This window comes from Somniosus microcephalus, chromosome 27 (genome assembly GCF_052327205.1).
Source record: "Somniosus microcephalus isolate GS21.2 chromosome 27, FLI_Smic_1.0, whole genome shotgun sequence".
Lineage (NCBI taxonomy): Eukaryota > Metazoa > Chordata > Chondrichthyes > Squaliformes > Somniosidae > Somniosus > Somniosus microcephalus.
In genome coordinates, this window is record NC_141013.1 from 17,391,511 (window position 1) to 17,404,120 (window position 12,610).

Here is a 12,610-nt window from a genome sequence, read left to right on the forward strand (position 1 = left end):
GAAGGTGGTTCTCCTCGGTGTCCTGGTCAATATTTATCCCTCAACCAACATCATGAAAACAGATCATCTGGTCAGTATCATGTTGTTGCTTGTGAGACCTTGCTGTGCGCAAATTGGCTGCCGCGTTTTCTACACAAATGCAAGTTCTTTCTTTCTTAAACTGGGCAAAGTACCTTAATACTGACAAGTCGGAAAATCACCCTCTTTGAGTTCTCAATGAAACAGCTCCAACTCCTCCGACCTACAGAGGATTCTTGTGAGCGCAATGCATGTTACTCGTTTTGACTGCAGTGTTAAACTAATACCAAAAAAGGGTCTCATTCCACAAGAACCTTTTCTTTGTTCTCATTTGTAAACAAACAGTTGATAGATGTTGATAATATGATTAGAATGGAGGTTTCCCATGGTTGGACTGTAGCCGTCCCACTCTCCCCTGTACTTGCTGGAGAAAGACATGTAGCTGATTACCCAAGTCAAGCGAGTATGATTTCAAACCTCAGAAATCTCCCTCTAACTTTAGGTAAACTCACTGCCCACAATTTCCCTGACCGTTAAAACGAATGGGCAAAAAATCTCTGGCGGGTGAGCACAAAAGAAGGAAACCCATGTTAAGAGAAAAGTTTCATAACTTCTTACTGCAATTGTCATTTTAATTAAACTCACCCGTCGGGAACAGGGGGCAGGCTGGGGTCGGGTGCCCAGTTTACACCCCACTCACTTTAACGCTCCATTGACTCCAATGCATAATAAATTAGGACACGTTAGGTTATAATGACCTATAGTTAGTTTCAGTTTCACTCCCAGATCAGCAACAACATTGTCAGCTGCAGAGTTTTGCTCTCCTCGCTAAGAATGAACTTGCAGTCATATAATGCCTTATCATAGTCTCAGGACATCCCAAAATGCTTTACAACTGATGGATTATACTTGAAGTGCAGTCACTGTTATTATATAGCAAACGCAACGGCCAACTGCACACAGCAAGGTCCCGCAAACAGCAACTGAATGACCGACCAGTTAGTCTGTTTTTGGATGGTGTTGAGGGAGGAATATTAACCAGAACGCCTCCATACCCTTCTTTAAATAGTGCCACAGGGTCTTTTACATTCACCTGAGCAGACAGAGGACACCTTGGTTTAACATCTTATCCGACAGGCAGCACCTCCAACAATTCTAAACTTGCTCAGTACTGCACGGAGGTGTCAGCCTAGATTATGTGCTCAAATCCATTGTGGGTCTTAAACCTACAACCGTGCAACTCAGAGGTAAGAATGTGTCTTGATCGCTAACCTCAGGGCACCGGCCATTGCTGCAACAGTGTGATTTTCTCTCTCTTTCTACAACAGCAATTCTTCTAACATCACTTGGCGAGACTGACAGTTTAAATCAAATCTGCGGCAGATTACAGCAGTTTTGTGCCGTAGATCTGTGTCAAAATGAACTATGTGGGAACTGCCACATCTCACTTCACAGCAAAACACTTTAGTCGGCAGTCTGGGCTGGTTTCAAACTCAGGTCTTAAGGTGAAAGGACAGAGGGCAAATTCAGTCATCAAGTGCTCTGCCTCGTAAGAATCTCTGAATTATACAGTGATTCCACATGTGTCAAACTCTCAATTTTTTCATTATATATAATATATGTAGAACACACACACAGACACTCACACACACTCACACACATACATATACATGAGCACACACAGACTCACACACACACAGACACACACACACAGACACACACACACACTCACACACATACATATACATGAGCACACACAGACTCACACACACACAGACACACAGACACACACACACATATTCACACACATCCCTTATAATTCTCTATGCCATACACTGTCGCACACGTCCAAAAATCACGATTGTTTGCACAGAGACGATCTTTACATTGGAATATTGAATAGGTTAGTAATCAGAGATTAAACTAAAATCTGATGTGACACAAAGATAAAATCATATTATATGAGCCTAACCTTAGTCAATTTAATTACAGCATTCTACATTATAAATGTGTCTCCACTATAATGATGTCTTCAGTGTCCCCATTATAATTATTATATCTTCAGCGACCATTATATCAACCTTTAATTTAATAATGCTCATTAATAGCTAACAGTTTGAAATATTATTTTGGGAACGAACTGCAATTTTGTTATTTTTCGCCCAATTTGATTAGAACTCAGTTTGAAGTATCTGATTCTAAATTCAACAGACACCTGTGATGAGGGAGTTTAGGAAAATACAGTTCAGAGACAGCAATAGTGCTATTCATCGTGAATTAACAGCTACTGTTAGGATGACTTTGAAAGGCTCTCGTTATGGCTCAGCGAGCTTATCCAGCGCATCGATCAGGAGAGTCCCGGATTTGAACCCCTGACCTGACCCAGAGCTTTATTTTCATGGACTTTGATTGGGTATTATTATTCATAGTTAAATATCAAAGCTTACAGCAATTTCAGTGGCGGAGAAGTAGAGACCAGTGGAGTTTCTCCAGCATAGGCTGAGGAACTGGAAGATGCAAACCTGAGGGACATCATTGCCACAACCGACGAGAGAGGAATATAATTCCCACTATGACCCTGATATTTATGAGCAGGCGGGGAGGGTGCGGGGGAGGCCGAAAAAGGTCGAAGATCCCAGCAAAGCCGGGCACCTGGAGGTCCTGCCAAACTTAGTTATCATTTTTTGGATCCATTTCCCACTCAGCAGCCAGCCAAACTCACAGCCTGGCCAGCGGCCAGGAGGGAGAACCAGTGGCAGGAGGCCACAGCTGGGGAGCCTTGGGGACAGTCCCCAGCAATCAGGAGGGGTGAAGATCGGTCATCGCGCCAGGGGAGGGAAGAGAGGACATTGGTATGGGGATGGGAGGGGGGGGAGGTGGGTCCAATTGCGGGGCGGGTGGGCAAAGTTGGCTCTCGGGGGGAGAGGGGAGGCCAAAGGCTCCCTTGAGGGTTTGCTCCTCCTGGCCCACAAAGAGTGCTGGAAGAGGCACTTACCTCGTGGAGCCGGCAGCTCCTGCCTCCCTTTCACTGCCGGGTTTCCCCACCACTGGGAAACCCGCGCAGCAGCAAACTTTGAATCAGGCTCCCAACTGCTCTGTGGGAGCCCGATTTGAATATGTTAATGAAGTCTCCCGCCTCTCCACGGCAGGATACTCGGGCGCCACAAAACTCACGAGCGTAAAAACGGCAACGTGAATAACGGATGAGGGTTGCATTTCACGCATTTGACAGATTAACCCTCTCCCCAACTCTCTCCCGCCCATCATGGGGTGGGGGAAGAGTTAATATCAAGGCCATTATATCTGTGTCCATGCACCTTCCAGTATTTCTGCCTGAGTGTATTTATCTTGTTGTTTCTACATTAGAATAGCTCTGCCTGTGTGTCTCAGCCAATGTATCTCTGCTGGTTTAGGACTTGAAGTGTGGAAGGAAGTGAATCACATACTGGGTGTTGATTATTGTATAACCTGCCAGTTTTTATAAGGCGACTGGAACAACTTCTCTTACACCTCAATTAGATTGTTACAGGCGGGTTTGTGGTGTATTAATCGCAATTTTACACATCCCAAAATGTTAACAGCTCCTTAATTACTTACAGCCCATAGCAAACCAATGATAAAGATAGCTTGTGCCTCACGCTGGGAATCAAATGCTTCAATCTCTCTGTTTGTGGCGTATTGATGGACCTGAGGTTTGAGCCAATTACCAGGGCTCAAAAAAGAGTAGAATGACAGTTGGCGTCTGTCGCACTTCAATATTATAAATTCACTGGCACCCAAAGTCTATGAGGATTTGCTACTACTCTATTATAGCCCTACTAGCTTCTGAACTGTGCCAGTACTGTATGAATAAAACCTCAACGACCGCATCCTGTGGCTCTGAATTATCTTCTATGTCCTGGGCTTTGTGCTCCGGTCATGGCAATCAGTATCCATCCCATGCTGAAAAAAAGCTATTGACAAAACTGGACAAATGCAGATAAATTGACATCAGTGTAGTTAGATTTATACAGATAAACTGAGGATGATACATTGCTGCAGATGTATTACTGTAGATACATTGACAGTGACAAATATATTGATGCAGGTGCACTGAAGAAATTACACTGAGGCAGATGCCTGGAGGAGAGTGTGCTGAGGTACTGGTACATCAATGTGGATACATCAATGCAGTTGCATTGCCCAGAGTCTGTTGACATAGACCAGCAACCTTCAGCAACCCTGCTGCACACTGATGTGGGCACACTATTGTACTCCAACCCCACCTTACCCTGGCCTGTGCCCTTGCCATGCTGTTATAGCGGTAATGTTTGTGCCCACAAATGTAATCATTAGTAATATATTAAGGGGGCAAAATTGGATTGCGCCCTCTTTGGGGCGCTACTTTTAGCGCCCCAAAAAAGTTAGCACCCCCGTGCCCGAAATTCACTGGTAGCGCCCCAAGAGGAAGGCGGGGTGCTACTGGAAGCGCCTCGCCTCCCTCTTGGGGCGTTGCGAGTGAATATCGCGGTGCTGCAGCATGTGTTGCAGGCCTTCCTCCTCTTATTAAAGGGGAAGGGCCTAGCGCAGCATGACCCGGGGCCCGGCTGGGCCACCAGGGATCAGAGTGCCGGCAAAAGAGCCCAGCACTCAAGAGGAGAGCCGGGCTCATGGCGCGCAGCCGGCACCCCGTGAGGGGCTGCACAGGAGGTCAAGGACAGCAACAGGGGCAGGAGCTGGCAGGCGGCCAGCAACAAAAATGGCCGAACTGTACCTCCCCTTTAATTTGCGCCGCCCCGGCCGCAGGTAGGTCCCCCTTGACCCTTTTGGACATAGCGTGCAGCGGTAAGTCAGGGGGCGCTACCGAAGATTGCGGACGGGGCGCTGATCACGGCGATGACGTCATCGCCAGAGGCGCAGCACCACGGGGCGCTACCGGTTACCGCCGCTGCCAGCCTCCCGCTGAATTTCGCGGGAGGCGTCAGCGGCACCGCGCCCGGGCGCTAGTTGCTTTGCGCCCCGTTAGCGCCCTTAGGGCGCTAATGGGAGGCACAAATCAACCGAATTTTTCCCCCTAAATGTGTGTTGCCCATTTCTTTAGTTTTGTTTTGCCATGACTCGCTGGCCAAATTATCTTCTTTTGGGGAAGCACCTGGCCTCCAGTCAGGCCCTGTTCGATCACTTGGTGGTGCAACTGGAAGGAATTTAACTTCCACCCCAACAGGCGATGTCTAATTATAAACCACAACCCTGAAGGACAGATTTGAGCCACTATTAATAATTCAGTCTTATCCGAGGAACTTATTTTTTGGCTCCCCTCACAGCCTCACATCCTTTAAATACACACATTATCCATGATGTTTATTAACCCATCTGTTGCGGTTGTAATGAGTTTGCTATCAATGCTGTTTACAACAGTCTCATCCATAACTTTATATATTTAATTATCGAGCACTTCCCAAAGTAACCTAACCTGAAAGACTCATTCTCCAGACACTGTACTAGGACAGAATGAAGGGGACATTCTCCCTTTACCCCGGTAATGCTGTCACTGCACTAGTACAGAATGAGAGGCACGTTACCCCTTTATTCTCTAGAGTTTAGATGAGAGGTGATCTCATTGAAACATACAAAATTCTTACAGGGCTTGACAGGGTAGATGCAGGGAGGATGTTTTCCCCTGGCTGGGGAGTCTAGAACCAGGGTCATAGTCTCAGAATAAGGGGTCGGCCATTTAGGTCTGAGATGAGGCAAAATTTCGTCACTCAGAGGGTGGTGAATCTTTGGAATTCTCTACCCCACAGGGTTGTGGAGGCTCAGTCGTTGAGTATATTCAAGGCTGAGATCGATAGATTCTTGAATATTAAGGGAATCACGGGATATGGGGATCGTGCAGGAAAGTAGAGACAAGGTAGAAGATCAGCCATGATCTTATTGAATGGCAGAGCAGGCTCGAGGGGCCAAATGGCCTACTCCTGCTCCTATTTCTTATGTTCTTAACCCATTTATTGTCCATTATTGTTGTATCATGTGACTATCAGGATATTAGAAGGAAAACTAGCTGGACGTTGGTCTTTTTTTGTCTAGCAATTCTATGTTTTCCTATGTACCCTAGTAATGCTACGACTGTACTAGTACGGAATAAAGGTTACATTACATCTGTACCCCAGTAATGCTGTCACTATACTAACACAAACTGAAGGGTACATTACCCCGATAACATTCTGCCTGTACTAATACAGAATAATGAGTGTACACTTCTCTATTCTTCCTAATTCTATACAATGTCAGCATTATACATAATTCCAATGGACAAAATTACTTCCCATTCATTCCTATTATACAGGTTCAATGGCGATCTATTCAGAAAACACTTTCAAAGGTTGGAAAGGGAAAAGGTCAGTCAGACCATCCCAAATCACTGCGTCCTTTTTTTAGGTCTCCACCCAGACGGTTTCTGTGTCCCTCTTTCCCTCCCTTCTATTAAATGTTGTTTTATTGAGCGTGGTGTTCCTTGAAGAGCATTCGTTCCTTTGAATATAACCATCCCCTGGAGGTTCTCACCTCCATCATAACCCCAACAGTCACATCCCCACACCACAAATTATTGAGGGGAAACGCTCACCGAGACGGCTCCAGGACACGATGGGCCGAGGGTTTCCTGTCGCGACGCATTCCAGTACGGCTGTTTGGTGCACAGTAAGTGTGAGGTTCTCGGGACCAACCAGGATCGCTGGCTCCTTATAAACATTTGAGTGAGATCCTGAGGGAAAGAATTAGAAGCCGGTAAATAACAAATAAAGAGGGTTCAATAGCACACTCGTGAGCAGGACTGTAAACTGCGCAGCATATCCTTGGCTTCCCAGGGCTTTCCTGTTTGACTATGAGGGGCCAGAGAGGAACTTTTGACAAAGGAATCCTGAATTGGTAACAGATATCTGTGTTTTTTTTTTAACCTGGCCCAGAAGGTAAATGGGGATGAAAGCAGCCAAGGGTGATGAGCACATATGGGTCTGATGTCCTGTTTTCATCCTCGATAGGTGAACATAAAGCTGTCAAGTCAATTCTGTGTTCTACCACTCGATGCAAGAGCAGGTAGTAGAAAATAAAACGCTTTATACACAGTACAACAGGGGCAGACATTTCTAAATATTCAGATGTCTAAAAAGATGGACACTTGAATCTTTGAAAACAAAACTGAGTTTTGCCCAGTTGGATTCCCATTTGTCATTCTCGAGTCATCCAGTCCTGTGTGAGGAAGGGGGAAAGGTGGGGTTGGTAATAGACCAAATCACCCAAAACTGCGTTTACACTACGGGAAGTGCAGGTGACAGCAGATGAGCAGTTTCTGCTCCGACAGCGGAACGCCTCGCTGTAAACAATCTCAAGTCCCGGGACCCAACAGCATGAGGAATGTAAAAGGGGAAGGGCAGGTTACCGAGATCACTCTCTTGAAACAGGAACAAAATACCTGGTAAATATAAACGTGCTTCTGAAGAAGTATGAAGATGGGAACTGTGCAGAGGCTGTGGAGTCTAGAGACTGACACAGCAACTTGGCTGATTGGGGTAAATTCGAGATGGGGTGATAGTGTAAAACGGGTGGTATCGATTCCGCCACCCGTTATACATTGCCGCTGACTTCAATGGAAATAAAAATCGGGGGAGATTTATGACGGGCGGCTAAATCAATATCACCTGTATTAAACCATCACCCAGGGTCACAGTCTAAGGATAAGGGGTAAGCCATTTAGGACAGAGATGAGGAGGAATTTCTTCACCCAGAGAGTGGTGAACCTGTGGAATTCTCTGCCACACAAGGCAGTTGAGACCAACTTATTAAATATATTCAAGAAGGAGTTAGATATATTTCTTAAGGCTAAAGGGATCAAGGGATATGGGGAGAAGGCAGGGACAGGGTACTGAGTTTGGATGATCAGCCATGATCTCATTGAATGGCGGAACAGGCTCGAGGGGCCGAATGGCCTACTCCTGCTCCTATCTTCTATGTTTCTACGGTCAAAATCAGTTTCCTGAAGTCAGTTCCAGCATCATGTGAGGGCACAGTGCACTCCGCATTGTGACCTTTGTAGCTGAGAATTATAGGTACTAGGGTTAAAATGAAGCCATTGTTTTTTCAGCAGGTTTCCTCTCCCTAGCCCTGGGATGCAGCGGTGCCCCTACTACCACCTCAGCTGAAATTGGACTTCCTTTGATTTCCCCCCCCCACCCCGCCTTTCATTTTCAGATGCTCTGTAGGATCCCTACCGCCCCAATCACCAGCTCCAACTGACAGGGCAGGCAGGGCGGCAACCTGCTCTCAGATTTTCGCCAAAACCTTCACTGAAAAGCTGTTCAGCGCTGTACGAGCCCGCCCGAGGTTGTATCAGCGTCACTCTCTTCTGAACACCTCTTCTCTATTCTGTACTTCCTCCAGGTTGCTCGCAGTAGATGACAACGTCACCTTCTGACGAACCGTGGGAAGTAAACATACTTGTTGGTGCACCAATGCATTGCCCCAGTAACAGGCATCCTAAAAACCTAGTTTGATCTTGTCCTCAAACACAGCGTATAAGGCCCAGTGTGTCTATCCTGTGGTTCGGGAGCTGCGAGGTGTGATAAATGAAATGTGAGACGCTGCACTTCACCACAAATCAATCTAACCAAATACTAAAAAGGTAATAATTGGAAGTGGTTGATAATGTTTGCGGATAACATTTTCAAATAATGAAACCCTAGAATCTTCACTTGGTAAATTAAAGTCACATTGTTGTCAGGCTTGTCCAATCATTTGAATTATTTATGCCGTTCAAGATGTTGTAGCACAGGGAGCACAATAAGCAAACATCAGCATGTTTAATTCTATCCACGGGCCGCTGGGGCAGACAAATGAAGCTTGAGTAATAAATATCAATCCCACCTCCATCCATTCTCATCGGAATCTCTTTCTGACTAATAGCAACTAGTTAAATGTCAACGCTGTGATATTGTGATTCGCCCAACATGGTGATCAAAAGCAGGTCCTGACGTCAGCCTAATGAGAATCTCACAGTCTGAGGGGACACGGTATAATCTGCACGAAAATGCACAAAGAAAGTGTTGCCTTTTCACGTGTGAAGCGTTTGTTGTTGCGGCTCGCTGGTCGTGACAGTCCTGTTCCATTCCACCTAAACAAAGTGGAGTTTCCCCCATGGCTCATTTGAGAAATGTCCTGCCTAATGCCGGACTGAACCAACCACGGAGCCCAGGAAGATAGGAAGATCCCAGGTTCAATCCCTGGTCCATGCTGAGTGAGGTGATCGCAACAATAACAACTTGCATTTATACAGCGCCTTTAATGTAGTAAAACGTCCCGAGGCCCTTCACAAGGAGCGTTATCAGACAAAAACTTGACACCGAGCCACATAAGGAAATATTAGGACAGGGGTCAAAGAGGTAGGTTATACGGTGCGTCTTTTAAGGAGGAGACAGAAGTAGAGAGGCGGAGAGGTTTAGGGCCTCAGCAGCTGAAGGCACGGTCGTCAATAGTGAAGCGATTAAAATAGGGGATGCGCAAGAGGCCAGAATTGAAGGAGTGCAGCGATCTCAGAGGGTTGTAGACAATATTCCTGTTCATTTGTTTTTTGGGTGTGCGGCCCATTCAAAGTATTGCGCATGCGCAGATTTTTGCCTTGCAAAGCTGGCCAGTCGGCTGCGCGGGAGGTCCAGAGAGTTATGCGGCCGCGCAGCTTAAAGGGAAGATTGGTTACGGGCTGGAGAAGGTTACAGAGATAGGAAGGGGGGCGAGGCCATGGAGAGATTTGAAAACAAGGCTGAGGATTTCAAAATTGAGGCGTTGCCAGACCGGGAGCCAATGGAGATCAGCGAGCACAGATCCCAGCAATGGGGAAATGCTGCAACTAACTTCAGCACCGCTAGAATAAGCTAGAAAGGGGAGAGAAATTAGCTATGCTCCAAATCATTGTTCAGTCCTGCTAGAAAGAGCATGTTAATGGATCTTGGATGAGGGCAGCATCGGGACTCAGCTGTGATATACCCCGCAGCGGAATAGCTCATTGGTGCCTGTTGTTTGGGCTTGCACATGAGGCCCTAGTTTATTACTATCCGGGTTTTGGGGCAGCGACCTAAGTGTGCCATTCTCCTGAAGTTTACCTTACAAGTTGCAACACCTGTCTTCCTGTGAAGTCGTAGCAAAGTCCAAGGGGTGTGCCGAAACAAGATCGCCCCACTGCCGTCGGTGCATTGCATTTACCAGCGGTGAGCAGTACGACCCAGGAAGAAAAGCAGGCCTTCATCACCACCGGTCTAAAATTACTTGGCTGCTTTTACATTCACCAGCTACAGGAACCAAGGGTCAAAGGTTGATATGAAAGCCGCTGTGAAGCGTGGGAGAGGTACTGACTGGAGGGTAACCTGTGGCATCCCACGCCAGCTTCTGGAGAGAGGGGAGAATCAGAGGAGGATAAACAACCTGCTCACGGGCCCCTAATTGGAGTGCGGGAGATAGTCGCTCTCGGTAAGCAGCATTCAGTCACACTCTGGTACAGGAAACTTTCGATTTACCGGCACCTAAATAACCGGCAAAATTCAGGAGTAGGTTCAGGTAACTTTTATTACTTGCCTTCCTCCATCTGTTGCTGTGCAAGGGTGTGACTGCAGCTGTTGCTAAGTTACAGAGACGCTTGGAACTTGTGGCCATTGTTCTGAACCTGTTGCTAAGCAACAGGGTTTGTTGCTTTATACGGAGCGCTCAGCTCCGTATCTTTTACTATAGCTTTCGGTTATCCGGAATTTTTAATGAACCGGCACCACGTCGGTCCCGTCCGTGCCGGATAAAAAAAGTTTCCTGTAACTGCTTCCACTTTAATGCTCTTTTCAAACAGAGATCATGAAGTTAGTTCACTGATGATTCTGTTATCTCAAGTGCAGCAGTGGGAAAGCAAGCCTTTATGTGACATTGAATATAAGAAGACAATTTTCTAGGACATCTGAACAGTCCTGTTTGTGCTGGGCCAGGCAGTCAATCCAGATGATGAATATTAATGATTTGGTAATGTGCTGCGCTCATCTTTGAAATTCTAATATTAGAAACAATTAAGCACTGCTCTCAAATCAAATACCTCAGGGAATTAGGTAAGTGCAGATTTGATGAGATGCATTCTGACAGAGCCAAGATGAACCCTCCCGTATAAAGCGGCTCACAATGAAACCCTCCCCCCCCGCCTCAGTAAACACAGGCCATGAGTGAAGGATCCTGAGTATATGCAACTGCACCATGCACAAGATATGGAAATCACACAGCATCAGAGGGCACCAGGCTCCAGCTGTGTTGAAGAATTCAACGCTCTGGGCCATGTCAGACAGACTTTGGACTTTGTCAGATAGTCTCAGGCAATGGGCTGTGCTATCCAATATCCAGTTTACCAGCTGTGCCCAAGGCGCAGGATGTCTGTGTGCATCTTTAGACTGGTTTAGTTTCTCAGAAGATTGTCCTTCACTGGATCCAGAGGCATCGGTTGCAGAACTAGAGGGAGGGCCTCAGATGCTGGAAGTTCATTTTATTTTTCTTGTCAAACAATTTGCATGAGGAGAGTCAGCACCAACCTGACACAGTAAGACTGGCCTCTTCGCTGTGCCTTGTGTTGGCGGTGTTGGCTGCCACACACTGGTATATTCCACTGTCTTCTTCTCCCACTCGTGTAATCTGAAGGACCCCCGTGGGCAGAAAGGTGAACCTGAAAGATAAATAGGGCAGTTCAGGAACTGGTCCAATAGTGAGAGAATGAGCTCTCTTTTTAACAGTCTGTCATGTACCAGATGATTTTCATTTCCATGTAAACCAGGGATCCCTCAGTTCATTTTCTTCAGCTACTGAACAGTTCCTAGTGAATTACATGGCCCCCTACACCCTACCCATTGTTAAGGCAGCTTGGTCCTATCTATGTCTCAGACTTGGTGGCCACTTGATGCACTGGCTCTCCCTGACTAGCTACAAGCCCTGGAAGGATTGCAGCGCTTGTCTTCCTTTTTAATATTTGAGGCTTTAAATTGGAAAAAATGTGGTGATGTAGTAACATTTGCTTCCATCAAATGGCGCTGTTGTACCCTGACAGTTGCTTTGTGAGGACTTTGTTTTCTTTAGGCATCTGGAATGTGCCATCACTTTCTCCCTACGGTAGTTGTGTAAACGTATAAAATCCCCACTTTTTTTCAGCCTATCCTTACATTGTTTATTATTTTCCCTAAACAATGTAAAATTGAAGCCGAAAATGCTGTGGATTTTCCCCCTGGTTTTTTTCACTTTGTGGTATAACTCATTCCTCAACAACCACTCTTCAGCAAGGCCAGTGATGGAAGCAGTTACCTCCATTTCTCTGGTTCTGTTGCCTTTCAAAGTTCTATATCACCCACCCCCCACGCCCCCCATCCACTTTCCAAGTACTGCCTCTAGTCTAGTGAAAGGACGAGTACCTGCACTCGGGCACCCACTAATTCTGCTCTAGTGTTGGCCACTGGACAATAAGTGAGAGTGCACCAGTTGACTTTCCATCTGATTTTCTCTTGCTGTGAGGAAATGTCTAGCGTTTATTTGGATTGGAGGTCAGGAAACCACC

At 46.3% G+C, this 12,610-nt stretch overlaps 1 protein-coding gene across 1 annotated transcript in view; it reads right to left on the bottom strand.

The window, feature by feature from the left end:
• Positions 1 to 12,610, bottom strand: part of igdcc3 (immunoglobulin superfamily, DCC subclass, member 3) — a 132,117-nt gene that overhangs the window by 33,349 nt on the left and 86,158 nt on the right. The window contains exons 4-5 of the mRNA XM_085968586.1: positions 11,601 to 11,731; positions 6,623 to 6,760 (exon numbers count right to left, since the gene is read on the bottom strand). Coding sequence (XP_085824712.1) covers positions 6,623 to 6,760; positions 11,601 to 11,731 — 269 coding nt within the window. The remainder of the gene's footprint in view (positions 1 to 6,622; positions 6,761 to 11,600; positions 11,732 to 12,610) is intronic.